The sequence below is a fragment of the Pavona decussata genome, unplaced genomic scaffold (genome assembly GCF_977016875.1).
Source record: "Pavona decussata unplaced genomic scaffold, jaPavDecu1.1 SCAFFOLD_9, whole genome shotgun sequence".
NCBI lineage: Eukaryota > Metazoa > Cnidaria > Anthozoa > Scleractinia > Agariciidae > Pavona > Pavona decussata.
The window spans coordinates 2,448,507-2,473,365 of NW_028145432.1; the positions used below are offsets into that span (position 1 = coordinate 2,448,507).

General features: G+C 40.6%; 1 protein-coding gene and 1 pseudogene across 3 annotated transcripts in view; both read right to left on the bottom strand.

Annotated features, from left to right (window-relative positions):
* Positions 1-24,859, bottom strand: part of LOC146488532 (dedicator of cytokinesis protein 7-like) — a 51,876-nt pseudogene that overhangs the window by 14,703 nt on the left and 12,314 nt on the right. Inside the window, exons 12-27 of the transcript XR_014865888.1 lie at positions 24,604-24,697; positions 23,601-23,671; positions 22,559-22,650; positions 22,280-22,394; positions 21,117-21,187; positions 20,660-20,810; positions 18,758-18,859; positions 18,197-18,283; positions 16,059-16,281; positions 14,687-14,863; positions 12,335-12,600; positions 4,851-4,921; positions 4,237-4,374; positions 3,596-3,709; positions 2,333-2,622; positions 1,284-1,560 (exon numbers count right to left, since the gene is read on the bottom strand). The product of XR_014865888.1 is annotated as a dedicator of cytokinesis protein 7-like (transcript). The remainder of the gene's footprint in view (positions 1-1,283; positions 1,561-2,332; positions 2,623-3,595; positions 3,710-4,236; positions 4,375-4,850; positions 4,922-12,334; positions 12,601-14,686; positions 14,864-16,058; positions 16,282-18,196; positions 18,284-18,757; positions 18,860-20,659; positions 20,811-21,116; positions 21,188-22,279; positions 22,395-22,558; positions 22,651-23,600; positions 23,672-24,603; positions 24,698-24,859) is intronic.
* On the bottom strand, positions 6,875-12,318 carry LOC146488533 (uncharacterized). Of its 2 annotated transcripts, none has more exons than XM_085118108.1 (2): positions 10,776-12,318; positions 6,875-8,579 (listed from the first exon to the last, which is right to left on the bottom strand). In XM_085118108.1, the coding sequence occupies exons 1-2, from the start codon at positions 11,374-11,376 to the stop codon at positions 7,534-7,536; spliced, it is 1,647 nt and encodes a 548-aa protein (XP_084974234.1). In that variant the 5' UTR covers positions 11,377-12,318; the 3' UTR covers positions 6,875-7,533. The 2 variants fall into 2 exon arrangements, with proteins under 2 accessions (XP_084974234.1, XP_084974226.1); XM_085118100.1 differs by having other exon boundaries at positions 8,440-10,363.

Consider the following 24,859-nt stretch of genomic DNA (forward strand, 5'->3'; position numbering starts at 1 on the left):
TTGACTTCTCATTGGTTGAGAAAGTGGCGCGAATTTTTAAAGGGACACAGTCACCTTTGTGACCGCGCTGACCTGGACGCTAGTTTTTGTCAATTTTGAAAAGCGTCCACCTCAACCCGAAATCAAAAGTACGCGTCGGCATCTAGAAATCCGCTTCAATCTTCCCAGTGTTTTGTTGGATTTTCAATCTTTTACTGGAAACCTGTTTCTGAGTATGCTTTTGCTCATCCTATGATATTATTTTATCATATTTGGTTAAAAACAGTATGGATCGCATCTCCAACGGAACATGAAAAGAAGAGGTGGGAAACGTGAAGGCGCCGGGCCGAAGAAATCGCCTGCGTTGACTAAAATAACGAGAGAAATCAATCAATAACATTAGAGAACAAATCAACATTATATATATTTGGAAAATTACATTTTCTCAACCTGGCGAAAGGTTCGTGCGGTGGGAATCTTCGTAAACGATTCGAACTACGCGTCATGGCTGCTTGGTTTGGAGCTCAGACGAAGACAAGCTTCGGTACACGGTCGATTATCTCCTCGACAAGGAAAACCTCCAGTAGGACCTTGTTTTCTACGGGTCGAGCAAGCATTCTTGCAACGACATGGGTTTGGTTCCTAAATTTAGATAACGGAGAAGTTGTAGAAACGAAATTATAAAAGCAAAATATATGATTGAAAGCAGAAATAAAGCTTACCGGTAGTTTCGCTACAAAGTCGTTTCGCTACACTGCAGCTCAGTCGATTCGCTACGTTTTAAAATTGACATATTCTCTAATATTTGAACTCAATTTGCTTCTCATGCAAACACTGTGAAACGCAGAAACAGCTAAGATAATTTTTCACACGACCGGATACCGAAATAAACGATTTAATGATTCTTCGACTTCAGAGGTTTTCGTTGACGTTTGACTTTCCCTGGACAAGTCCATCAGAAAATTCTCCATGGTATCAAGAAAATGAGTGTTCTAAAATGACATTAGGTCTATAATCACTATATATATAATAATTTTTGACTGGCAAATACTTCGACTCGACAAGGTTTGTTTACATTTTTCAAAGGATGCGCTTCTCAGCGCGAGACTTGTGATAAAGTGTGATATGCAAATCAGCTAAGAAATAGTATCTAATGCGCATGTGCACCAGGTGACTGTGTCCCTTTAAACCAATCACAGAATGAACCAAAGCGAAACCAAAATAAACGCAAAATAACTTTTCACAACCAGTTTCAAGAAAACTACTCTAGAAGGCAAGTGATCAAGTAGTATTAAGCTACAGACCTGTGAAGCCATGTCACCCTTGCTCTCCTCAGTCGCCATGACACCTGTTATGCTGGAGGTAGCTATGGCCATTGCCACATCTGGAGTGATGCTGGAGTTTTCCTCGCTGCCATAACCATGCAGCTGCTGTAACGCTCCAACAACTAAACCAATTATGGGCAGATAAAGTGCAGCCACAGCAGAGCGACACGACAAATCACCATAACGAGTGTCTGAGTCGTGACAGGCAATCAGGTCTCTTGTGGTGTTTGTGGCTTGGTTTATCAAGGTCATGTCCCTAAAATAAAAACAAAAAAATTGTTATGCACTGTATTACCCGCTTGTCAAATGCCATTCCCTTTATTCTAAAACTTGGAAACAGTGCATAAAATTTTTTTTTGAATATTTGAGGTTTATGTTCCTGAATGTTCTGCACTCTATGTAGTCACACTCTATGTGTGACCACTCACATCAATTCTAATGAGGTTAAAAGGGTATTACTTAAGAAGAAGCTGATTCCTTTTGTTTTGTAATTAATTAAATAAAAACGTATAGATTTTTTTTCTCATCGTCTGAATTTTCAAAATTACAGTCAAACATCTCATAAGCGACCACCCAAAACACCAAAATGTAGTGGTCGCTTACGAGAGTTGAACCAGAGGAGGCCTCTTACAAGAACAGGTCTCACACATCTACTAATTCCAAGACAATTCATTGCATACATATTCCTTGTCTGACAATACCACAAGTGCTAGACCGTCACAACAGTTCCTCGTAAACACTGAGTGGCATAGTACATACATTCAACATGAAGATCAGACAATGTGTCAAGTGGTTGCTTACAAGAGGATAAAAACAATGAATAATTATAATGCTGTCACTTCAAAAAGTGGTCATGGTTGCAGTCGAGTATGGTCGCTTAACCCTGCTTACGAGAGGTTCTAATTATAGGCTTTTGACTGGGAAACATTGGGTGTTTTGGATAGGTAGTCCCTTACGAGAGGTGGACGCGCATGGAGGTTCGACTGTAGGAACAAAAAGGTTTAATTTACTAGAATGTTAAATCTTACCCTCCCTCCAAAGCCAAAGCCAGTTCAGATAAGACCAAGCCAGCCATGAAATGCTGCTGTCTAAAGGCAGTTGACAGCTCCGCCATGCTGTTACCAATGATCACTGTGTACGTAGAGGCCGCAGAGCCAATCGCGGAAACTGAATTTGTAGGGGAGGGGGGTGGGGATGGGTACAATGGAGATGGGAAAGGCAGATTAAGAGTTACATAATGTTCATGACTAGAAACAATCCTCAGGAACTCGAGCGTGAGCTGTGATGCTTCTGGATCAATGGTGCTTTGATAAAGCATCTGAAAGGGAAGAAAGTACACCAGTTTGATTTAGATTACAGCACAGCCAAACCCTGTTCTACAGACACAGCCGGGACCAGAAAAGGTCTCTCTATTAAGAGTGGTGCCTACTTTTGCTACTACGCATACGTTCTGCGCATCTCGAGATGGCCCGAGAAAGTCGGGTTTCTTAACAGCGACGCCTCCTAAAAAAGACAAATTTTTGCGCAGTTTATAACTACAGCTGTATGCAGGAAAGGCAGATCTTGGCAAGGGTTATTGGAATCCAAAAAGAAAATTTGGGGTAACCATGCATTTTTCAGAGATAATTAAGCTCCAAATTTTTGTTTTGGAGTCAGGTAGCCCTCATTAAGATTTTCTTATTCTCATAGTCAAAAACAGCCCAAAAATGCCTCTGATTTAGGAATCATCATCCTTAATGATTGTTTTTTGGTGACCCTTACACCGTGGAGCTCTATTTATACTAATGATTATTTGAGTAAAATGAAGCATTTTTCGTGCTAAATGGTCTCATAAAACACAAAGGTCTTGGAACTACTGTAATTTTGTGATAGATTTATGTGGATTTGCACTTGAATAAGAATAAATTCTATAACACTGATTGCCACAGCACAAATACTATGATAATAAAGGGAATGCTAAAAAGGTGGCATTTCACATCTAAAGACCATTTACTGCATCTTTAATTTAATTTACACTTCTTCGATACGCATTTTGCCGAGCCTCATCTTTCTATCACACATGAGCCCTGAAGTTTAATACTTAACCACTGGTTCCGTTTTTCATTGCTGTCAGTCAGTACAGAAAAAGACTGGCAAAACAAAGACGTTAAGCTGAATGGGCTCAAAGGTCGCATTCGCACCCTGTGATTGGTAGATACTGATCCACATTTTCACTTTCTGCTTTTCATGGTCCACTAGTTGATGATGATGGGTTCAGAGTTCACATGTTATTGAAAGGCTTTGTTTCATACCTCTTTACAGTAATGTCTGACAAGTTCGAAAACAAAGCCTCTGTCAATCAGTGAAAATAGGTCATACAAGAAGAAGGCAAGGCTGGAGTTTAGCCTCTGAGCAAGAACAAAATCCTGCAAAAAACAACATTGAGAATATCCGTTAGTACATACACTTTATCATCCAAATCTGGAAACGAGTACAAATATGACGAGATATTTGTGCAGTCAGTTAGTTGTACTGGAAAAAACCAGTTAGGTTCTTCGTACTGTGAAAAAAGGGTTTTCCAATGCACGCGCGAGCAGTCTTTTTGTTTCTTATAGTTCTCTAATAATACACCAAACAAATAATGTTTTAGGATATACTTTGGATATACTTTAGTCCTTAAGGTGAAGTTTCGCTAATTTCTGTTTTTGTTAAGCTATGACATCTTACAATATTGTGGCTAATTACTGTACAGTCAAACCTCTTTATTACGGACACCAAGGGGACAGGAATGAGTGTCCGTATTATAGAGGTTCACGTTTTAGAGAGGTAGGCTTTGTATGGATTTCGGTCTCTCAGGGACCAAGTGAACTGTCCGTAATAGAGAGGTGTCCGTATTATAGAGGCGCCCGTAAGGAGAGGTTCTACTGTATCTACAGGTGTCTACAGTACCCACCTCAAGTTTAGTGGTGATTTCATAGACTGTGGAGTTAACCATGGCTCGTATGTCACCCAAGAATTGATCAGGAAAACGACTCTGTCTTGTCCAGAAGAACTTGTCTGTGTTCTCAAGGTGCTGGGCCATACTTTTAAACTGCAAATGCAACAATCAAATTTGAAAGAGCAAAGCATGTCACATCGGATGTCTTCCAGCTGCAACAAAAGTTTGGAACCTGCTCCTCACAAGTAAGATGTTGTTACCTTACTGAGTCAATCAGGGTACCCTTATTTGGTTGAAAATTTTTTTAAACTTTTCAAGGACGTTTCAGGACAAAAGTACAATTTTAAAGGGTACAACAATGTTTATTTTGTCTTTTTAACACGAATTTGGCCATGGAGTCAGATTTTCATATTTAAGAACTTTCAAGGTACACTCCAACCCGGATCAACACATACCGATGCAGTTTTTGCTGAAATAAAATAACCATTGAACAAAATGTCTCTGAGACATAATTGTTCTGGCTTTGTGGAGAGGTTTTCATTATGGAGAGGCTTTGTTAGTCAGAGCGGTGGTTAGGATGTACTGTAATCCCAGATTGCCGCCAGTAAATTTCAAATCTGAAACATTACCATGAGGTCAAAAAAGAACCAAGAGGTCCACTGGCTAGTGCCCACTGTAAAGCTAATTCCTCATGCACTAACTGAAAAAAAAAACAACAACAACAATACCGTTGAAAGCTATTCACACTGCATCTTTTCCCACACATTTTACCAGCTACAGTACATGATCATAAATCCTTCAACTAATCTCGGAGGTGGTCTATTAACTCTTGGACAACAAAGAAGTACCCGATACCAACCCCAGCAAATGTAAATGCCCACTTTACTTGTAAAGTACAGTTAACTACAAAGAGCTTAACTGTGTTGCTTATCACTATGGTGTGACCGCAGAGTTACCATTTTGTTGTCATAGTGCGTTACGGACATTCTAAGGAACTTGTTATCGGAACAATGGACGTTGTTAGCTACATTAACTTGTTATTTATATCAGCACTCATACCCATGTCATTGTTCCTAGATCGTTTAGGTTTGCGTGCATGTGCGTATCCGAATATTATCAGTTTAGCCATCTGTTGCGTATCAGGTCTCAAAGAACAGCGCTTTCGTGCATCTCACAGTTTCCGCATTGGGGCTGCCACTACCGCTGCAGAGGCCGGCTTACCCCCCTGGCTTATCCAAACACTTGGCCGATGGTCCAGCAACTGCTACACCCAGTATATCAGGACACCGGCTTCAATACTCCAGTCAGTCCCTGCCCAACTAGCTGCTACCCATAATACTCCACTGCAATCCTGGGATCCAAGCACAGGACAATGTAGACCTCTTTAATGTTGCAAATGTTATTATTTTCCTGGCAGTATTTGGGGCTATATTTGGGTGCACACCTTCCACTTAGCTATCGCCCGTGGCAGGCTGGGTGGGTCCCTTATCCCACCTTATTATTAGCTACCTACAAGTACTGGGTCGGGGGGTTTCGTTCTCTGGGTGAGTTTGCTACCACCCCTAATCATTCACTGGGCGTCTGCTACCGCCCAAGGGTTTCTGTCCCCATTCATTATCTCTGGGTGTGTCTGCCAACCGCCCAAGTTCATGCATTGGGGTTTGTGTCTGCTAACCGCCCCACTTAGTGGTTGTGCTTTGGGGTTTGTGTCCGCTAACCGCCCCATTTATTTTGCAGGGTGTGTTCGCTAGCCACCCATTTACACCTTCCTGGGTGTGTCACTACCACCCACGCTTGTTGCTATCCTAGGGAGCACCCAGTGTCCATAGTCCCATTTACTGCCAGACCTGTCTAGTTGTTATTTGAGTACTCTAGAGCGAAGCTGTTGTTAATTAGAGGGAAAAAACAAGACACAATTTTCTGAAGTTGCTTAAGTAAGGGAGCAGGGATATGGGCTTCGTACATGCTAAAAAACTTGGCAAAAGAAACACTCTACTAGCAAGGTGGGGGTGGGGGGGGAAGGGGTAGTCAGGAGACAAAGGGATGGGAAGTGTATGGGAAGCACTCCCAAGATGGGAGAAATGGAAAAACATTTTGCAATAGTGTTTAATATTTAAATGTGGTGCAGGCAGGCAATGAAGAGGAAAGGAAAACAGGATGATTGGATGCACTGTCCACCTCCCCCTCCCCCTGTAAACAAAAAGTCTTTTTTTCCAATTTTTTAATTTTTAATATTTTTTTTTAATACCTGTATTTAAGCTATAGCTTATGACTAAAAATAATGACGGTCGCAAACAATTTAGGTTTGGCACCTTGCGTAAAAAATTTCACAGCTGTGCCTGTTCCCTTAATAAATCCAGCCAAACCTTTAATGTTTGCGACCATCAAATTTTTAGTCATAAAGTATGGCTTAAATACAGGTGTTTAGTGTTTGAATGTAAAACTCCCTGTAGAAGTCTATGTTAGTTAGACAGAACGTGCAGAAGAATAAAACAAGTTTTACAGCTTCAGTTCGCAAAGTGCTGCTCACTAGTTTAGTTTATAAAAATTTAAAAAATTTAAAAAATTTAAAAAAACAAAAAAGTGTCATTTATATAACTGCAGGTGACAGCTACAAAGTCACTGTTCAAAAGATATCAATACCAGACCAAGACAATGGCTAACAGTTTTTATTATAATGGTTTTTTTTCCAAGCGAATGCAATTGCTCACCAAATTCAGTGTACATGGAAACTTTATAACTCTAAACTCCATAAAAAGCATTGAATTGAAGAAAGAAAATTGCCGTGCAATAAGTCTTCATCCACCAGTTAATGTCGCAGTTCCTATTACCATAAAGTTAACTAGAGATCTCAACAGACAAATAATAACAACGTGATATTTGGCGTAAAGGGGGAACACCGCTCCGCGATCGGCGTGACAGACGACTCCCATAGCGTGACCATAAAGCCTTACTTATCTCCCCAGCGCTATTAAACTGTATTAATGACCAGCGCTGGATCGGACAAGTTGTAGGCAGGTCCAAAACTCAAACAATCTAATAGCCTAACTCTCCACGGCACTACGAACTGAAACCTCCGGCCAGCATAGTGCAAAGAGTATTGGCATTTTTTAAAACCAGCTCAAGCCTAATATTCCGCAGCGCTACGAGCCGACTCCGCCGGCATGCGCTGGATAAAAGCATATAACGAGCTTCAAGGTTATAGAGCTAAAAATAGCCTAAAAACACAAAGCTTGGGGAAGTCGCTGTGAGACTTAACCGCCACAGATACTTGCGAAGAAAGTATCCCCCCAAGCCAACTAAAAACAACAATTACGGGAAAGTAACGTCGGCCATGCGCGGCGCAGCGGACAGCAATACATTGCGGGGCGTGCGTATGTAAAGCTGATAGCAGTCCGAAGACCACCTTCCTAAAACTTTAATAAGCCAGTCTGGCATGCCTGCAGCAGCTGCTGTTGAAGCAGCACCGATACGAAAACTGTGCCCTTTGAGGGAATTATGGGGTACACCGGCATTGCGTGCTGCATCCCGTAGGAGGTTAACGACCACCGACCTGGTAAGTAAACGGCCCGACTGAAAGACAAAAAGCGGCCCACGGGGACGAGCAGCTAGAAAATAATTGCGCATAGCAGTCACTGCGCAAACCTGCGAAGCGGAACACGCAATAACGAGCGTGTGCCCTTGGCGAAAGGCATCAGTCTTAGAAGCCTTAAGAAAAATTGACATCTGCTGCGGGCAAGCCAGACTAGGATGAAATGATACACAGTCGGCAGATAAATCAAACTGAGGGCGAAACTTAAAGGTCCCTTGATATGTGAATTCACTACACCGAAGAAACGCAAAAAAGGCTAGGGTAAAGGCCGCCCAAATCATTGAAAAATCTCGTTCCCCCAACCACGTGCGAAGTATGGGCTGAATAGCCAGCAGCACGCCCGGAGTGATAGGTTGACGGAGGATGCGGGTCTGGCCCTGGTAACGAAGGATTCCCCGAAGGACCTTTCTCAGAAGTAATTGACCCTGGAGAGGATCACCGTGCCCGCAAGAGATATGGAGATTACGAACAGCGGATAAATAGAGCTTAATGGTACTATGCCTTACTGTCCTGGCAAGGTATGAAGCATAATAAACCAGAGTACCTTCGGTGGCTGGAAGTATATCTCCTTCGCTGGACATGATTCGGTTCATAAGGCAAAATCGGATGAACCGTTTTTCCCCTGACCCATACGTACGGTTGGTACTCCATGCCAGACCCCAGTTCGCGTAAGTTTGGACTTCCTCCCTTAGAGGGTCATGAGCAAAGGCGGGATGGTACAGGGGATGGTCTCTGCCTTGGGAGCCACTGCCCGGAATCGAGCGTCCTGAAAACGTGAGAGGGCATCAGCAATTTCGTTGGAGACCCCGGGGACGTGACGAGCTCTGACATAGAAATTATGTTTCATGGAGATGACGACAAGGAACCTAAGAAGGTCCATGATACGAGGGACCTTTGAATGGCCCGAGTTAATGATGGCAACGACTGAGTCGTTGTCGCACCAAAATTGAATTCGTTTGCCCGAGAAACGCGGGAACCAGATGGCGCACGCGACAACTATCGGGAAAAGTTCCTGCCACTCTATACTGATACCCCGAGTCGAGTCCAACTGAAGATGAGGGGGCCACCTTCCCTGAAACCATTGACCATTAAAATAACCCCCAAAACCAATAGAACTGGCGGCATCAGTATATAATTCCAAATCCGGAGAAGGGGTAACGGTAGTGTCTAAAAAGAAAGACCGCCCATGCCACCCAGCAAGGAAAGCTTTCCACATGGTTAGGTCCTTGAAAAACTATTTGTTTAGACGGATATGGTGAAAGCGGCTAGGGACCCCCCTGGTAAGGTTTATCATACGCTGCAGAAAAGTTCGCCCAGGAACTACTACCTTACATGCGAATTGAAGAGTTCCGATAAGGGATTGGAGTTCTACTAAGCGTACGGACTGGCGCTGGGTAAAAGAGTTGAGTAAATCCCGGGTGCACTGAAGTTTGTCCTCGGGAAGCCTGGCCTCCATACGTACGGTATCTAGCTCAATACCCATAAATTCAAGTACTTGGGAGGGGCCCAGGGTTTTTGACGCGACCACCGGAGCTCCCACGGACATGAAAAGGCAGAGTAACGTACTAAAACTGGTGAGGCACTGCATGCGGGATTGTTCAGCGATGAAAAAATCGTCCAGAATATGCAGGACATGCTGCAACCCGTAATTGTGCTTCAATATCCATTCTAGGGCGTCAGAAAACTGATTAAAGAGGAAAGGGGCTGAGCGAAGCCCAAAGGGGAGGTAGAGATCAACATAGTACTGGTCCTGCCAGTGTATCCCAAGGAGGTGCCAATCGTCGGGATGAATGGGGATAAGGCGAAAGGCTGATTTAAGATCAGTTTTAGCCATGAAAGAACCCGGGCCCAGGGACTGGAGGAAATGTATGGCATCGTCCACCCGAACATACTGAAGAGTGTAGGGGTCCTTAGGGATATGATCGTTTATACTATCGCCCTCTGGGTAGGATAAGTGATAGATTGTGCGCCATTCTGAAGAGTGTTTTTTGGGTACCACACCCACAGGGTGACATTGGAGATTAGGGAGGGGAGGGGAATTAAATGGCCCTGCCACCCGACCCAAACCAAGCTCCTTGCGAAGATTACCTGAAACTACCTCGGGGTGCTGAATAGCTGATATGAGATTTTGAGATACGCGGGGTTTATGAGGACCGGTATAGCCGACATGTGTACCATAACGAAGAGAATTAATTACGTTACTAACAAAAATACGATCAGGGTGCTGAGAAAGTTCCCGTTCTAAAACAACTACATTAATAGGGGTGGATACTGATGGTACAGAGTTCTGTGCAAGAAACTTGACTTTATCTCTTGCTTCTGTCGCTGGAGCTGTTAGAACCACGGTGTCGTTGACCACTCTTGGAGAAACCGCTGGGGCAGTTGATAATGGAGTGGGCAGAAGATCGACAGCGACGGCAGACGTGCGGGAACGGGCAAGGACTGGAGGCACACCCAGACGACCGGTTGAAGCGGAAGCAGACGGGTCCACTCTTGGGCTGCGGGCGGGACGGGTCGGCACTGGGGCAGTCGCTTTGGCTGTGGCACGGGCTGGAGCAGACAAGACAGTGTGGCTTAGCAAGGCCAGAGAAGGTCACGGTCCAGAGTTCCAAATCAACCTGGTCCCAGTTGAGAGTTAGATCGTAGGCGGCCCTACGACGAAACTGTTCATCATAGGAGAGGAAGGCCAGACCCTTAAATTTTGTAGCTGCTCTGCTTATAATTTGTTGGTATTTCAGCAGCTCGAGCGATCGCCGAGGGTACGACTCAACGATCACTAACATATAGGCGGTGTAGGCGTCTAACCACTTATGAAAAGTGTCAATAACAGGTTTCCGTTTGCGTACCATGGTCAGAGGGGCGGAAGAGCCTGGGACCGAGTCATCTAAACGAAGCTGGATGTCGGGAGTCTGGGGCCGAGTTAATGAATCAGGCAATAACATTGTAAAGTCAATGTACTCACCCCGTAGAATCTTGTCCGTTAAACTCTTGTCTAGAGGGCGAGTAAGGCCCAGAGGAGTAGCTGCACCTGGTCTGCATTGTGGCAGGTTTGAAGTGGCGGGCGTAGCGTTGGCGAGATACGTGGGCTGGAAAGGAAAACTCTGCAGTGCCTGTTCGAGAGATGAACGGACCGTATCCTGAATGGCGGCCATTTGCGTCTCAGTGAACGGCTGTGAAGAAGGCGACGTCTCCTGGTCAGCCCGAGAACCAGACTGAGGAAAATCGAGGAGATCATCGAGGTTGGCCACCGAGCTACCGGACGAAACCTCGCTGGCGTCCCCGTCGAAATCAACAGCGACAGCAACAGCTGGTTGGCTTTCAGCGGAACGGTCTTTACGCTGCCTAGCCGAGCGTTTCTGTACCCGACCGGGCTTTGTACGAGGAGCCGCACGAGGATGTTGGACAGCCTGTAGGCGCGAAACCAAATCTGCTTTACTACTAGTAATCGGTAGATTCAGGGCCTGAAGGCGTAGGCGAAGCACCTCAGTGGATAAGGACGAGAGATTATCCTGTTTGCGAGCGCGACCAGTTGCGGCTTTTAGATTCCCACGTGGACGAGCCATAATTACAAAATAGAGACACTAAAGGTAGACCTTACAGTAGGTAATACAGCAAGCGAGTGATACTCGGACTTTTACTAGACCTTTTATAGTTAGACATATGTCTAGGACTAAGCCAATGGCAAGTAAAGTACTATCGAATACAAGAGATTCACGTAGCGCTGAACGAGACATGAATAGAGGTATTTATACCTTTTAGCCATACAAAACGAAGGATATAAATGTAACAGACGGTATTGCAACATGCTAGAAGAATAGGTATTGTACAAGGAGAGTAAAAGTACATCCATGACCAATTTGCATTACGTAATGCTAACTGTTGACACAGTAACAACTGAGCTCAAGAGCGTCACGCTCCATTAACTGCGTTTTACAATTATGTTGTAAAACTTTAAAAGTTGTGTAATAATAATAATAATAACAATAATAATAATAATAATAATAATAATAATTATAATAATTTTAATACAACTGGATGTTTTTGCTTGTTAGTTTTTTTTTGGGAACCCAAGAAACTGACATGTGAAAGTACCCAAGTCATTTTGCATAACTTTCTGCTACTTATTAAAGGGGAAGTATCATGAAGATTTGATGCAATTTCAAAACCCAAAAATGCTTGTCTGACAACAGAAACAAAACATAATTGTCTAGTTTTGTTATAAATTATCACCCCAGTGCAATAGAACTGCCGATGAGTGCCCCTGGCCAGAGACAGAGTACGTCGGAATGGATTGAAACTTGAAAAATGTTAGGCTAATGTTTTTCAAGTTTTCGTATTTTTGTTTCCAAAATGCGCTAGAACACAGTACGAGTTGTTCCTGTCAAGAATTGAGTTGATTTCCCTCATCTCGTTGTTCCAGAATTATTTTGTAGCAAAGTGAAGGTCTTATTTCACCATTTTTAACAAAAGAGGTCAAAAATCCCATGATACTTCCCTTTTAACATCTTTTTAATTTTGTACCTTTCTACTACTGTTACTGCTATGGCCAAGACCAGGAACAGCAAGCGAGCTTGACCGTGCTTCTGCAATGCTGCTTCTATTGCCAGGCATGTTCAAACCCTCACATATCATCGGCTCGTCATCACCATCAACCCATTTTCCAGATCCATGTGACTCTTGCTGTTGATCAGTCAATGGTGCATTGAGTTGGGGATTACTGCTTGAGAGCTTCTGCCAAATTTTACCCTGCAGGCCTATTGGGATACTTGCTGAACGTCCTGGCTCTCCTAAAAAAGGTACCGGTAGATTAAAAAAGTAAATCTCTATCCCTGAGAGTTTGGAGGCAAAATAATCTTTGGACTACAGTGACTTAGGGGCTATTCACATGATTCCGGAATGAAACTCATTCCGGAACGAGTTTCGTTCCAGAATGAAGTTCGTGCCGCATTCACTTGTGCAAATCGACCGACTCTGGCTCACATGGTTTAAGTTCCCGCGCATCAGTAAACAAGATGGCGCGAGTTTGCACGAAACATTGTTGTGCATATTAATGGCAATAGCTTTTGCCAAAGTCTTCAGGTCACTGTTCAGCTAAAGCACTTCGAAGGTGCTCGAACAGCACTACTTTATCCGAGTCCCATTCCACTTCTTCTCCCAACTTTTGCCTTTTATAGCTAATGAAAACGTCCAGCAATTTTCTGTTTTCGTTGCGTCCCATTTCCATCTGGAACCGAATCTTTCTTCACTTTCATATCCGCCATCTTGAAAAAGATACGCATGCGCTACTCACCCCAGGCGATTTTTCATCTCGGAACGAAGTTCGTTCTCACTTTACATGATACCAGAATGAAATGTCATACCAGAACAAAAATTTCATTCGGATTGAAAACCGGAATGAACTCATTCCGGAATGACTTGTGCGAGGGCACAATTTCGTCTCGGCATCATGTAAATAGATGCAGAGAAATATATGGAGATGGAATGAACTCATTCCGGAATGAAATTCATTCCGGAATCATGTGAATAGCCCCTTACTCTAACTAGGACGCTTAAGGTTACCCCACACCTTCAGGTGTCTCGCGTTTAAGTGATGTAGTGCGTCCAGTTTAAACTGTAGATACCTAAACCCCCATATCAAATTAAAGCTTATAGAGCTGGCTATCAAACTAAACCAAGAATTTTGAAATAAAATGCACTGTCGAATTTTTCACAACCTCTAAACGGGAGCATCCGAATCACCTTTTTAAAGCTACAAGTCAAAGCCAATTTTGATTTTCGCTAATTTAATTTTCTCCTGAGTTTCCCGACCCAAGGCGCTAAAAAACGTGTCTGTGTTTTGCCATATTCAATCGCAATGAAACGTTATGGAGCATTTTCGAAATAGGATGGAAAAAATGTGGAGTGATCTTAGAAAAATCGCTCTCGGAGAAAAAATATTTCGAAAGAAAAAATTCGCAGACATGATTTTGTTGTTTATATGTTAAACTAGCTACTGTCCAAATTTGAAGGCAAACGAACAAATTCCTTTTGAGTTCTGGCTCCTCCAAGTGAACAAATTGATTCAAGAAAACAGCGCTAAAACTTCAGCAATTCATTTTATTTCAAAATTCTTGGTTTAGTTTGATAGCCAGCTACATTGCTTGGACGCCAGACACCTCTGAAGACACCTCTAAAGGTATAGGGTAACCTTAATATAAGAAAATGAGCTCTGTTAATTGTTCTACCGTGTGGCATGAAATTTTGGGGGGAGTATAATTTTGTGGATTACAGATTTTTTGTGTTTCGCTGAAACAAATTTTCGCGAATTTGGATTTCAGACTATAATGCTGGGAAAAATTGAAGACTCTATTACAACTGTAAAGAATACAGGTCGTCGTCGTTATATTGTTTGCAACCAATTTAATTGAAAGTAATGTAAATAAAAGGAGTACATTTTCGATGGCTTTTTTTTTGGCGGGAGTTTATTTACACGGGATCTAATTTTCACGGATCATGGAAAATCCACAAAAATTTCAAACTACAGGATAAGTATTAGTCATTCATCTGCTTTGATTAGTCTTTGCTACTTGCAGATAACTGACTATAAGATCTTGTTGTGACATGAACACTGTGGGTTAAATAATTAATGAGAGGCCTATGCAGTTATACAGTATATCCAGGCTTGAATGGGATTCGAACACATGACCTCTGCAATGCCGGTGCAGTGCTCTACCAACTGAGCTATCAAGCCAACTGGGAGCTGGTCATTCTTTGAGTTCATAATATAACCGTCAAGGAGGCAGGGAAATAAGTAAAATGTAGAAAAAATATATGAATTCTATGCAAGGTTGAAAAGTGCATAAGGCAGCTTAAAACTATTGAAACAAATCTAACCTGTAAAATGTTCAGGTGATGCTGTTGGTGAGTGATTATAAGGTGCAGCAAACACATAAGTGATGTAGGATGCCAGTAGCTGGTTACGGCCATGTTCATCCTCGCTGTTCTCCAGCATCTGATGAAGCCGGCGAACAATCTGTGTCAGTGACTCAAACGCTGCTTGGCCAATGTTCACTGTTAAAACAAGCACACTCTGTCACCTATTAAACATTCACTTATTTCTACCAAACTACCAATTTTCAGTAAGGAAAAATTGGAAAGTGAACAGCACCATTAGAAAGCTATGATGAATAGCTTTAATTTGAATAGCTTTTATCAGAAAGATTACAACCTAGAATTTCCTTTACTGACTCCTACGATACAACCCCCTTGTACAGTGGTCATAAAAGGCAACAACACTGTGTAGTACTGATCAGTAGCTTTCATGTGTGTGAATGGTTGGCTAACATCTGTTGGACAAAGGGATTAAAACAAAGGGATGCTGAAGACAGGGTGGGGGGGGGGGGGGTACTAAAGTGTATTAGTGATGGGGAGGTGCAAATGAAGTCAAGTTGTTACGTACAAAAAATTCACTTTAGGGCTTAAACTGGACCTTCAAAAAGTCCCAATGGTTTAGAATATAACCAGTTCATTATTTTCTACAGAAAATCCCTCAAAATGTCCCAGTCCTAATCCCTCCACCCAATAAAAAGTCCAACAGAACTTGTCTACCCTCAAAAAAGTCTACCATCACTAATTTCAAACCTGTTTAAGGTCTTTGCACCACCCTGTCACTAATACACCTGAGTAGAAAACTTCATCAAGTGGGTACATCCTTATTCAACAGATAAATGGATGGCTTGGGGGACACTGTCTGCTGAGTAGGGATATAATCTCCATTTAAGTTGTCCTCTCTTCAAACAACAAAGCTCCAACCAAAAGACAATGGGAAATTTGCAAGATCAAAGAACTCCTTGAAATCTTATTTCAACTGGAATATCCAAATGCAAAAATAATTGATGTGTGTTCCATCTCTTGCTATCACCAGCCATGGCCATGTACCAATCAGTCAGTGTAAAATGCAGACTGTAGGCTAAAACTATATTGGTTACTGGTAGTTAGAGATGTATTGGATCTAACCTAGGCCTAATACCATTATATAGGCTTGTGCTGGGCCTAACAAGGTCTAAATCTAGTCCACTGCTTGTGAGCCTCAGTTGGACTATTTGAACCAAGCAGCCAACCACCCTGTTTGGACCTGTTTGCCGGCAAATAAAAAGTGACTCACAGCTTTCTCAAGGACTTGGCTGTTGACAAGACACCCAACCACCCGGTGTATGTGTATGGAATATAACAAGAAACAACGAAACACATAACTTGGGGTTTATACCTACAGTTCCTGATATAATAGGTGGCCTGACTAGAAGCAAGATAAGCTTGTCCAAAACAAGGTACAGAAACCTCACAAGAGGCTCCTCCCGTGCCTTGAACAGGTCAACAATGCTTTTTCTCAATGCAGTCTCCAGATTTTCTTCAGTGCTACGGCTTGGTGATGATGTAATCCACCCCTCAATTTGATGGCAAGTCTTCAGAAATTTGTGAATATGTTGCTCCTGAAAGCAAGAAAGAAAGGTTTATCTAGCTAATGTATTTTCTAGTAATGTAAGTTTTCTCTGCGGTTGGTTTTTAGCACTTGTTTATTTCTTAGCAGATGAATGCTGGATTATTTTATTCAATTGTGTGTTTCAAAGACATCTTGGATTTGTCAATGTTTTATTGTTTGTTTCTGTACATGCCCTAAGTTCATCTGTTTTCGTAATCCATGGAAGACTAAATATCAATTTTCCCTGTTAGCAGAGGTCTCTCACAGGGAGAAGGAAGAGAGACCTCTGCCGGCCCCCGACGTGTTCTCTCACGTAGCCACCGACCAGATTTTTGGTCGAAACTGACCCGTTTTCAAAACCGGTTTCCGTTAATGTGCAATGCGCATGCTCTGTTCAGATTGTACGCTGGAAATCTCTGAGTCCACAGTTGTTATGGGTTCTGCTGGTTTACAAGTTTCGCACTTCAATTATTACACGTTTGCCATCTTCAAAATCCTTACTTCGCTTGATTAACGCGATTCTACTTTGCAAAAGCATTCCTTACAGAGCCGTGAAGATTCCTTTTAAAAGTCAGGAGTGATATCCAAAATACCGCAAACCTTAGCTTTCCAATCTCCTGTAGTTAGCGATCGCCAGGTGCTCTGGCCGCTTAACTTGAAATTTACTCCACACAAAAGGCAGTTTCCATCTTTGCCTACAGCTGCTGGTTTTACTGGTGTCCATGGACAATTATGTTCTTTGAATTTGGGATGTTGTTGAGGGGTCCGTGGCAGTTCCACCTACAGCTAACAGTAATTTCACACATCGCCCTACCGCGGCTGCTGTTTTGCGTGCAAACCGGTTTGCGAAGCTCGTGTTACATGCGGCTAAAATGTCACTCGTTGCCAGGAAACACTAGCGCATGCGCGACAAGAGATTTGTCGCGGGCCGGCAGAGGTCTCTCTCCCTTCACGCCGTCAGAGACCTCTGCTAGCAGGGAAATATCAACTCCTCATCCCCTAAGAATAAGTTCTCCCAAAAAATAAGCCTTTGAAATCTTAGCCGAAGCAAGCAACTCCAACGCTCCAAGGGCTTGTATGAGTATAGCTTTTTTAACCTGGTTTAGGTCCTTAACTTAGCACGTCAAAGTAACTAACGTTAACGTGAAACCTGACCCAAATTAAAATCAGGGCTGTCATATCACACTTTAAAGAAGCTGGCTCCACAAGGACATTGTGCCTTTGGATTGTTATTCACTATGTAACACTTGGTATGTATCTTTACTAGTGAAATAAAGATTATTATTATTATTATTATTATTATTATTATTATTATTATTATTATTATTATTATTAGCTATTCATAAGTAGAAGTAAGTCTTGATTCTAAGTCTTTCAGTCATTTTGACACCCTATAGGCCAGTAAAAATCCAGTTATCTTTGTGTTGATTGTATTTCAGATAAGAGTGGGTGACAAATTGAATGGTAAACTTAAGAAGATTTGGAGAGGTCCATGTCTATTGACCCCTTAAAATGATTCATTGACTCATTCATTGACTTCCTGAGTTTGAAAGTTATTTGGAACACAGACTTCAGTGTGGTTGCGGGCTGTTATAGCCGGACCCTCATTGATAATGACAGGTGTGGTGATTTTGTAATCTTTGGGGTCTTTTGGTGTTTGTTAAAAGGACTGTAGTTATGTTGAGGGATGCACGATTTTCAAACTGGGACTTATTGTTTTTCAAGAGGCAAGTCTTGGGACTCAATGACAGCAATAACAATAATTTTATTATTGTTTGTAACAAAATCACTGTGACAGCCCTGTTTGAAGTGTACAATTCCCTCCAATAATTAATCCCTCCCCTCAAAAATGAGCATCTGAAAACATACTTTGAAAAAAACATCAGAATTACAGGTGGTACATGTAATAGAAACAAAATGTTTACCTGTGTATAAATGGAAGACACTGCCCTAACAGCAACATGGAAAACTCCTTTGTGGCCCTCCACCCATTTCATACCAGGAAGTGGAACCTTTAAAGAACAAAATAATGATACCATGTCTACACAGATGAAACCACAGGGTGGACTCAAACATGGCAGTAATTAAGACTGCTGTTCTCTATCTCTATTCACATTTAGATTTGGCGACTTGATAAGTAGAAGGAACCTGTACGAAAATTTACAGCTAGACATGGCACAATCTGGCCGTATCCTAACCCATAGTAATTTTGGGGCTGAATTGAACAAGACAAAGTGTCAGACACCAGATTTGTCTCAGTACAGCCATAGACCAAGATATTAAATTTGCAAGTATTAAGGATTTAATATTTGGAGTTCAATACACACAGAGTTAAGCTTTCTTATGACTAGATGGTGATTTTTTTTTAAATATGGGTAATTTTTTTCCAAGATTTGAGTTGTTCTGTGAGTGTAGTTTTCTGCTAGTGTTTCCGGTGAAACATTATTATAGTACCAAGATACAATCAGACAGAGTGAGTCAGTTACCTCTGGGGAAAGCATACTATAACTTGGGGGTGGCTTCTCCAATGAAACAGGAAGATGAAATTCACCCAATGACAATCGGCCATCCTTCACAGCAGGGATCCACTGTAAAAAGGTTAAGAGCAGAATTTCATCACATGCTAACTCATGGTAACTTCATTACATAAAAGCAAAATTAAGGTTAGTAAAGTAAACACAAAGACTGAATGTTCCATGCATAAAAATCAAGGTAGGTCATGACACAAACTCTTGAGATAAAAATAAAATCAATGATTCTTGGAGGTTTATAATTCATGGAATCCAACAGGGTTTATTCAAGAGCGTAGCTTTGCGGGATTTACGCAATTTGAAAAAAAAAAAATGCAAAAATTTTATGTTGGCGTGTCAAATGGGGTGTACAAAATTGTGCCCAAGGATAAGCATCGAACTTATTTCTAAATAAAGTTTTCAAAAACACCACTGACAATACAATTGACATGACCACTGCCTCTTAATGTCTCTATTGCCTTTCTTTTCTTTCTTTGTTTATATGTTCGTATTCTGCACTTTCTTGAATTGCTTCTGAGTAATTCTTTTTCCATAATTATACATGTAGTCACTATTCCCATACAAATTCATCTTAAACACCCAAACTTACCAGGGTGTCATATTATTTAAAATGCATTATCAAAAATTGTGTGGGTCCAGAAAATATCCATACCCCCACCACAGAGGGAATTTCACACAGGTTCCCCCCCCCCCCACTCCCCAGGATTTTCCATTGTTCTAGGTAGTTTTCTAAGCAACACCCCCCTACCCCCCTCCCCAACCCTTTTGGAAATTTATCAAATATAAATACACCCCTCCTCCCTCTGGAAGATTTTCATTTGACAAAACAGCCCAAAACTTAATCCATTTTCTGCAAACATAACTTTTAGAGTTGGAAACCTTGAAAATCTGCGTTATTGAAGAACCATTCAATTTCACTGGCAGAGTTTGTTTAATTAATACTCTTACATACTCTTGATACTGCATCAGAATTGTTGTGTTTGATATTTGCTCATGTTCACAGACATCAAACATTATTATGCCAATTTTTTAGAGACCAAACTGATTGTCGCTTTAGCTCTACTGATCGATGATTCTCAAGGTAATCACTCAATTAGTTATTTTAGTCAATAGTTTTCACTTTGAATTGGAATACCTCAAGCAAAATAAGCGTCTTCAAGTGCCTTCTTTTGTTTTTATCTATTTACAAGTATTGATATTAGTTTATTGGTGTTGGGCACTATTATGTACTACCATCATTAAATAAAGACTACTACTAAGTATACTACTACTACTGCTACTATAAAGATCTACAAAGTTGTTTATAAATGTTACATTTAACAAATTGATGGTAGTTTTCTATGGTCTATACTCTTATAGACTATAAAATGACGTCAAAAAATGTTCAAAACTCAAGTGGAACCACGAGCTGCAGGCGAGTGGTTTCACTGCGAAGTTTTGGACATTTTATGGCGTCATTTTATGGTCTATAAGAGTATAGACCATGAAAAACTGCCGTCGATTTGTTTCTTAAAATAACATGGAAAAAATACCAGCGGAATTGGCTATTTTTTTTCGTTGAGAAAGCGCACGCATTACATCTGATGTCATTTTTATTGTCTGTACTCTTATAGACAATGGCTACGAGCCAATCAGCGACGGGAATTTGGACAATTATGGTGAAATACCATTTAATAAGACATTGATTTCTTACTGAATAGACTGTACAAAGAAGTTCAAATATCTTTTTGGGGAGCCCCCTTTCTTGGGCCCCATTTCTTGAAAAGGGGCCCTCTTAAATTAAAGAAGAGGGCCAACTGGGCCCTCACTGGCCAATCTCTACAGATGTAGAATGAACCCTTATCCAACCAAACATACCGTGTATCCAATGAGTGTTTCAATAGGTACTTTCTCATCAGGTTTCTTGCCTTTTGAACAGCTGATGTGATAAAATGTGAAAAGCAGATGGTGCTCAGCTGTCAAGTTAACTGGTAGCTTCATCTTCACTTCTTCATAAAAGTCTGGAGCCCTAAAATCAAAGACAGCAACTCACTTAAATGATTGTTAAAAAATCAATACCTTAGTTTTCTGAAAACCACTTAAAGGTATAAGGCATTTTGTTTGGACCACAAATGGAGCAGAAAAATAGATTAATATCATTGTCCACCAACAGGAACATTTTTATTAAATTATATCCCTCCTTGAATACTGTCAGGATCAAAAGTCCACAAATTAACCCAAAACAAAAATCCTTGATGATACATAAATCACACAAACTTGAAAAATTTAATAATACCAAGTAAAGCACAAATAAAATAATCGAAACATGCCATACTTATTGTGGTAAGTCACTGCAGACCAGACTTCTGACTGCAATGCAGCCATACTTGATTTGCCAAACAAACACTGAAAACAAACACAACAAAGCCTGTCTCACAAGGTTTAAATTACTCTTTCAATATACTAAAAGGAGCACCCTTATTCCACATTAATTTTTACCACAAGGTCTCGGTAGCGGGAGACAAGAAATGATTCCCAGACTGATAAAAAGCACAATGCTTCTGAGTTTTAAAGTTTTAAGTTTAAAATGAGACATGTTTTGGCTTGAAAATAAGCCATCTTCAGTTAAATTACCTTTACATGTATATAGCGATTCATGTAGCTTTGTAATTTTACTGAAGATGGCTTAAACTCAAAAAGCAAACTGTGCTTTTTATTAGAATCATTTATTCCACATTATTTTGATTCATGTCAGAGAACTAATCAAAGCCATGGCATTAGATGTGAAGTAGAAGGTCCTCAGAAAAGATGCTGGTTGAGAATATAAAAGCAGTTCACTGATTGGACTGTTTTAAAGCCTTGTTGCTCCACAGTTTTCTGTCATTCGCAATACGCTAAACAACCCATTACACCACAAGAGCCAGTTAACAATGCACTGCTGCTGAATCCATCATGGAAGACCATGCCAACATGGATTGTTAAATGAACTTTCAACTTGAAGCTTGAGCTAGTTTTTCAAAAACTGTTTTGTTTTTATTTGCTATTTGTTATTTGTTATTCACTTTAATAATTTTTTCGGACTAGTAAATTTAACTTTCGGACAACCAGAATCTGAACGTTACTCGTCCAATGGACAAGTGGAATAAAAAAAAGTTTTTTGCCCTGTTATAGTAGATAATGTAACTTAACTATTTGGGTTGGCCACAATGTTATCATAAATAAATTTTTAAACCATTGTTTGCTAAACTCTGTCTGAAGTTTGTTTAAATAATTGGCTGAAAGTTATCTTTTTATACTCTGACAAAAGTGTAATTTATAATTTGGCATTCCCTTGAATTTGCCACACTGAAAAGAGGTTTGTACTCTCATCATTCTTCCATTTCTACTCCCCTGAGAAGCTTTTAATTCCTAATTTCACTACAAGATATCCCTCAGTGCAACACAGCCAATTTTTACTTTCTCATTCAAAGATGGACCCTGACATTGTTCAACTCTTACCTCAAGAGGAGCCATTTCTTCTCCAGCCAGAAACTGTACCTTCACTGCAATGTTCCTGGCTGACGAACTGCGGCTAGTGTAATTGACACTCAAGGGGTACACATACAGCAAGTTCCTGGAAACACATTCATTTGCAGTTGTTAGCAATATTGGTAAATATCCATGACTGGTATTACCAAGAATTTCAAGATGAAGTTCTCCAAACACTTCAAGCCACTACTACCTATTTCTTCTCATGATATTATTTTTTGTTAATAAGTTTACAGACAGATGTCTTACTTGTACGTGAGGTAAGGTGTAAACACTTCTTTGGGGGCAAACTCTTCAATTTCTTTGGTTGGTCTACCCTGTCCATCAGGGTATGGGTTTACCTGAAGAACAATAATAATTCATGGCACTGATGTATACAACAAATAACAATATTTTAAATATTGCAAAGTATTCAGTAGTCACAAGCCCCCACAGCTACCAGAAACCTGCCATTCAAGATAATGTTAAAGGGGAAGTATCACGGGGATTTTCAACTTTTGTGATGAAAATGGTGCAACAACACCTTCACTTGGTTACAAAAAATTCTTGAACATCAAGAAAAAAATCAAGTGAATTCTTGTTAGGAACAACTCATGACCTGCTCTGGTGCATTTTGAGAACAAACTTTTTTCGAGTTACAGTCCACTCTAAACTCAGTCCATTTGTGGCCAGAGAGGCCTTGATAGTCTTACATGTAGTACACTGGGGTGACACTCAACAACACATTTGTATGAGCGATACTTTTAGGTTCTATTGATACTTCCCCTTCAAGAAAGCACTAAAACAAAAAATGAAAACTAGGAAGGAAAATCATACTACTTGACACACAAATACAAAATAAAAACATGGTAATTTGTAAAAGGCAATACTTTGATAACAGGATGTCCACAACAAGGCAACAAACTTTGAGGGTTCGGTGGACCATTTATCATATATTTTACTTTATGTTATGTGTACAATGCACATTTCAATAAAATCAGATAGCAGTAATATCGCAGGGAACAAGATTGTAAGGAACTTACAGTGCAACGCGCCTTACTGTGGCCACCCAATAAACTTTTTTTACAAGTAAGCCAATCATGTTATTTTGTATTTTATGAACAAGGACGAAGATGTCCTGATTGGCTAACTTGTAAACAAATTTTGTTGGGTGGCCACGGTAAGGTGCGTCGCACTGTAAATGCAGTTTCCATCTTCTCATCAGAAACACATTTATTTAATTTTTAATTAAATTTCAATATTGTTTTCTCTTCTTGTCAAAAAAAAAGAGCAAATAAAACTTGATGAATACCTGGTGTAACTCAGAAGTTAAACAGTAAGGTGGTTTGTCTCCAGGAGGAGAAATGTCCAGCTTTAGTGTACCTGTAACATAACAAAGCTAATTGGTAAGACAATAATACAAAACACAGTACACTCAAAATTAGCCAGCAAACTGTGTGCCATACTTTCTCTGGCATATAGGCAGGAATACACTTAGTTACTCCTGTTGGTGTAACTTTTCCTTCTAACCTCTGAAGGTTCTCAAAATTAATTTTGGTATAATTAACTAATCAGGTTAGTAGACAGACAAGTATCCATAGCTTGACTTCTACATGCATCCATTCAATAACAATGTATTAAATAAATACAAAGAATACTATTACTCATCTGGTTACTTTGTTCGAGTAAGTCATCAAAACTATAACTAAATAATTTAACACATGCATGATAACCTTTCCAGATCCTCATATGTTTTAGACACATTACATCTCTTAGACAATTAAGACATTAAACAACAATTTTCCAAATCTATAGAAACTGATGTTAAGGCACTAAGGGGCGTGCACATCAATATTTGGTAGAAGTTAATAAAGTATTTGTCTGGATGAGATACATGCAGTTATCATTTTAAGGAAACTCGGTTTACCATTTAGTTAGTGTTTGCTACCACTTGGATTGTTTAAAATTTAATTAAAACTTTATGTACCCTGGTACCTTTTAGAACACAAACCAGAAAACAATATCTCTGGGTAAGGAGCAAAACTACTGTACTCATCAGAATTGGTAGCCATTAGAAGTGAAAATGAATTGGACTTAATTTGCCCACAAAACACAATAACGGTCTGCTAGCTACAAGTAACTTCACAAAAGGTTCCAACAAGCACCCCACTCCCCAGACATTTTTATATGAATCTGAGGTCCACCCTGGTACTTGATGGACTTTCTTAGTATTATCGTTGAGATGTTTCACTCAGTAAACAAAAATTACCTGGATTACACAACAAAAGGACTACAACACTAAACATAAAAATCACCTGGAATGCACTTGAGACGTTTTAATACAGATGACGGTCTTTTCAGGTCAGCTAAGAATTTGTACAGGTCATCATCTTTCAATTTATCTGATTCCTGAACAGAAGAAAAAGGATGATATAAGCACAGATTGCAGTGTTCCAGATAAGAGAGGGGTCTCAGGTCAAAAGCCCGAGAAGCCTGGTTTCCTGACCCAACAAAATGAATGGCAAACTTAAGAAGATTTAGAGAGAACCAGAGCTATTGACCCCTCAAAAT

Coding starts and splice junctions, on each gene's coding strand:
- LOC146488533 (XM_085118100.1), bottom strand. CDS start 11,376: ATGGCTCGTCCACGTGGGAATCTAAAAGCCGCAACTGGTCGCGCTCGC. Junction 10,364..10,775: donor AACGGACAAGATTCTACGGG/GTGAGTACATTG, acceptor TGTCTGCTCCAG/CCCGTGCCACAGCCAAAGCG.